Source organism: Pelophylax lessonae (genome assembly GCF_965119305.1).
Source record: "Pelophylax lessonae genome assembly, chromosome: 1".
Taxonomy (NCBI): domain Eukaryota; kingdom Metazoa; phylum Chordata; class Amphibia; order Anura; family Ranidae; genus Pelophylax; species Pelophylax lessonae.
Window position 1 is genome coordinate 532,806,559 of NC_138768.1, and position 3,618 is coordinate 532,810,176.

General features: G+C 42.4%; 1 protein-coding gene across 1 annotated transcript; it reads left to right on the top strand.

Annotated features, from left to right (window-relative positions):
• Positions 1-1,918: 1,918 nt before the first annotated feature.
• On the top strand, positions 1,919-2,917 carry LOC309547412 (transcription factor Sox-3-like; the record flags this gene model as incomplete). The annotated part of the gene is made up of 1 exon (XM_082247254.1): positions 1,919-2,917. One exon carries the CDS (start codon positions 1,919-1,921, stop codon positions 2,915-2,917), a length of 999 nt encoding a protein of 332 aa, XP_082103380.1.
• Positions 2,918-3,618: the final 701 nt, after the last annotated feature.

Below are 3,618 nucleotides of genomic sequence, written 5' to 3' on the forward strand. Positions count from 1 at the left end.
TAGTATGATGCTTCCGACAACTGACTCCGACTTTTCGGCCGAAAAAATCCTGGTGTGCAGGCTATATAATTTTTGTCGTCCGTCAAAACACGTCCAATTTTCGTCTCATTAGTACAGATTTCAATGGGGAAAAATCTTATGAGCAAGACTAGGCATGCTCAGAGATTAAAGAACACAAAGAAAGCAATCCAACACATGACATCACTTCTGAAGTAGAATTCTGTTGTGCGGGAAAATTCGTGTGCAGTCTAGAACACATTCCAACCAACAGACACGGACTCTGGACAAAAGACGGACGACCGGTCGGCGGAAATTCGTTGCGTGTGTACGAGGCTTAAAAAAATGCAACTAAACCACGGTGAACAAGTCAACATACCTATCCTAGGTGCTACTGTAAAAAGGGGGTAAAAAGAAAGAAAAGAAGAATAGAAGTGAAGAGTATAGCGAGTCGAGATTGGGGGGAAGGGGGGGGAGAAGGGAAAAAAGGGAAGGAGGGCGGGCGCAGCCAGATGAGTTAAAGCATTATTTTTCAGGAACCACTAGACAAATATTCTGCATATGGTCCAGAACTGATTAATGCAACTTCTGGGAGTAAAGTTGCATTGAAGTCTGATCAAGCAAGTCACACTACTTAAGTCGGCCATAGACGGTACGAATCTCGGCCAGTTCGGCAAGGACCAGCCAAGATTCGAAAAATGTATGAGCAGGCTGATTGTGCTGAAGTTGATCAATCAATCAATGTGGGTACAACCAGCATGTTGAATTTTTCATGCGATTATTGCCTTTATTACTATACTATTACTTTAGCTGCTAGCAATAATTGCCATGTGTTCTCCAACCCCCTACTGGGAGAACACAATAGCTCTGTAGGAGAGATTCCCCAATCAGCACAGTCAGTGTTGATGGGGGAATCAAGCGATTTTTTTTTCTGCAACTTGTGCTTGCAGGAAAAAAAATCACATCATCTAAGGCCTAGATCTATCTGCTCTGAAAATTGCATGCAAATCGCAATGCATAAGTGATATAGGAAAAACACAACGCAAACGTGTCAAAAACGTATCAAAAACGCATTATGTGTTGTGTTAATGTTAACGCACTGCAGCAAAAATGTAGCAAGAAAAATGTTTGATGCAATTTTTCAAGGGAGTGGTATGAAAGCAGCCTAAAGCTGGATATACACTATCCAACTTTTGTGGTTAGATTTCCTTCAGATTTACCTTTTCTATGTAGTGCAAGGGCCTGCCAGATTGCATACAAATTGAAAGTGTTTAGGTTTGACCTTATATTATATGGTTTTGGTAAGTCTAAAGGAAAAAGTCTTCAGAAAATCTTATAGTGTGTATGGCCCATAAGGCCTCTTTCACTCGGTTGATCCAATCCGATCCGCCTGTCATTTTTCAGGCGGACCTGATCGGATGCTCCATGCATCCCTATGGAGCAGCGGGTGTCAGCGGAGACATCTCCGCTGACACCCGCTGCTATCCGATTCCGAACCTGTCCGTGAAATTTGGACAGATGGAAACCCTATTTTCCATCCATCTGGAGGATCGGATCGGATGAGAACGAACAGGCGGTCCATTCTCATCCGATCTCCCCATAGAGGACAGCGGGGATCTGACAGCTCTGTCTCTGCACACAGAGCGGAGATGGAGCTGTCATCTGCCTGCTCAGCAGGGATCCCCTGCAGAACGGAGTCCATCGGAGGAACGGACAGGTGTGAAAGGACCCAAAGGGTTAATAAGCCTTTGCAATGGGTAATGTTAGCTGGGCTGTCCAACCTTGCTATTATTGGCTGATTGGATCCAATTAATATACAATCAAACAGAGATTTAGATTGCTTTTAACCAGAGGAACTGGAAGGTGTGTTTGTCAAGCATTTCTGAAAGGCTGCTTCTACAAGCTGCATAATTTGCACAAAATGTATACCTTTGGGGAAACTAGCATCAGGAATCCTGTGCAGAAACCTAGCGCACACACTGGGGGAAGTGCACCTTCAGGGGTGAAAAGCAATGCTCCTAAACCAGAAAGGACGAAAAGCAATACTCCTAAACCAAAAAAGGTGAAAAGCAATGCTACTAAACCAGAAAGGACAAAAAGCAATGCTCCTACGCCAAACCAGCCCAAAATAAAGAGGCCTATGAATGCTTTTATGTTGTGGTCAAGGCAAGCAAGAAAAAAGATGTATGAAGAATTTCCCAAGATGCACAATGCTCAAATGAGCAAGAGGCTTGGAGTAGACTGGAAACTTCTCACTGAAGCCCAAAGGAAGCCCTTTGTGCTTGAGGCAAAAAGACTGTGCGCCCAACACATGTCAGAATATCCGGATTATAAATTCACACCAAGGAGAAAGCCAAAGAAACTTCAGCAAAAAGACCCAGATTCCCTGCCTGGTGATAATTCAGCTGCAGATATCAATCCTACGGTGGGTTCTGCAGGAGTTGGTCAGAGGGCAGACCCTTATGTCCCCATGAATGCATGGCCTACAGGTCCATATGCTTTCATGCAGGAGCAGCTTGGCTACATGCAACATCCTGGTATTAACCGGCCCCCATTTCCACACATGCAAAGGTATGATATCAATGGCTTCCATTATGGTTCCATGTTGGTTCCTACTCAGACTTTTATGAGTCCAGCTCACATATATAACCTACCAGCACCCTACACTCAGCAGATTTCTGGTAGCATGAACTTTGGCTCTATAGCACCAGGGACTGAATCTGATTCCAGCTCTTCTCCAGTCTCCCAACACCCTCAAAATATCTACTCGGCAGATATGAGGAATGCAACAAGCATGTATTTATCTCGACGTGGAGATGTCGGTGACCCGTCTTCCCTATCAAACAGGCTACAGAATGTTCCTCAGCACTACCAAAATGCAGGCACTGGAACAAATGGGATGCATATTCCACACATATAAAGTCTGTAGGATGTGGCGAAGAAGACTTTGCTTGATTTTAAATCCTATGGAGGATGCCATGTATTTTATTTTTATCTAGAACTTTTACTGGACACATTATTTTCTGGTATTTTAAACATATCATTTTTGTTCAGTGGCATTCTTTTACAGTTAGAGTAATTATATCTGTGGTTTTATGTATTGTACACACATTCATGGTCAAAACTTTCATTGGAACTGCTTCACCAATCCTATGTTAGTGGGATGTTTTGTGCTTTTTTTTTTTTTTTTTTTTTTTTTTTTTTTTTCCCATTCTTGACCTAAACACAACATCTAAATAAATTGACTGGATTTAATCTTGAATCATAGGATGCTTTTCCTTTAGAAACCTGAAATATTTAAAAAGGTTAATATTCATGCAGTATATGAAGTCCATCGCCACTGCACCACTGTGGTTTTGTTTCTCTTTCTGCCCCCCCCCCCCCCCCCCAAAAAAAAAAAAAAAAACAGATTAAGCCCTGGTTCACACCTATGCATTTAAGATTTGCAGAAACACACTACAGTCCATTTTAACATGGTTTCCTATGGGTCACTTTCACATCCTGTGCATTTTATGGAAAGGGCCAGGGACTTTTTTTTGTTTTTTGGTTCCATAGTCTTCAATGGATCAAAACACTGTATTGCAAAATGCATCTAGAATATGCAACCTTCATTGGGGTGAA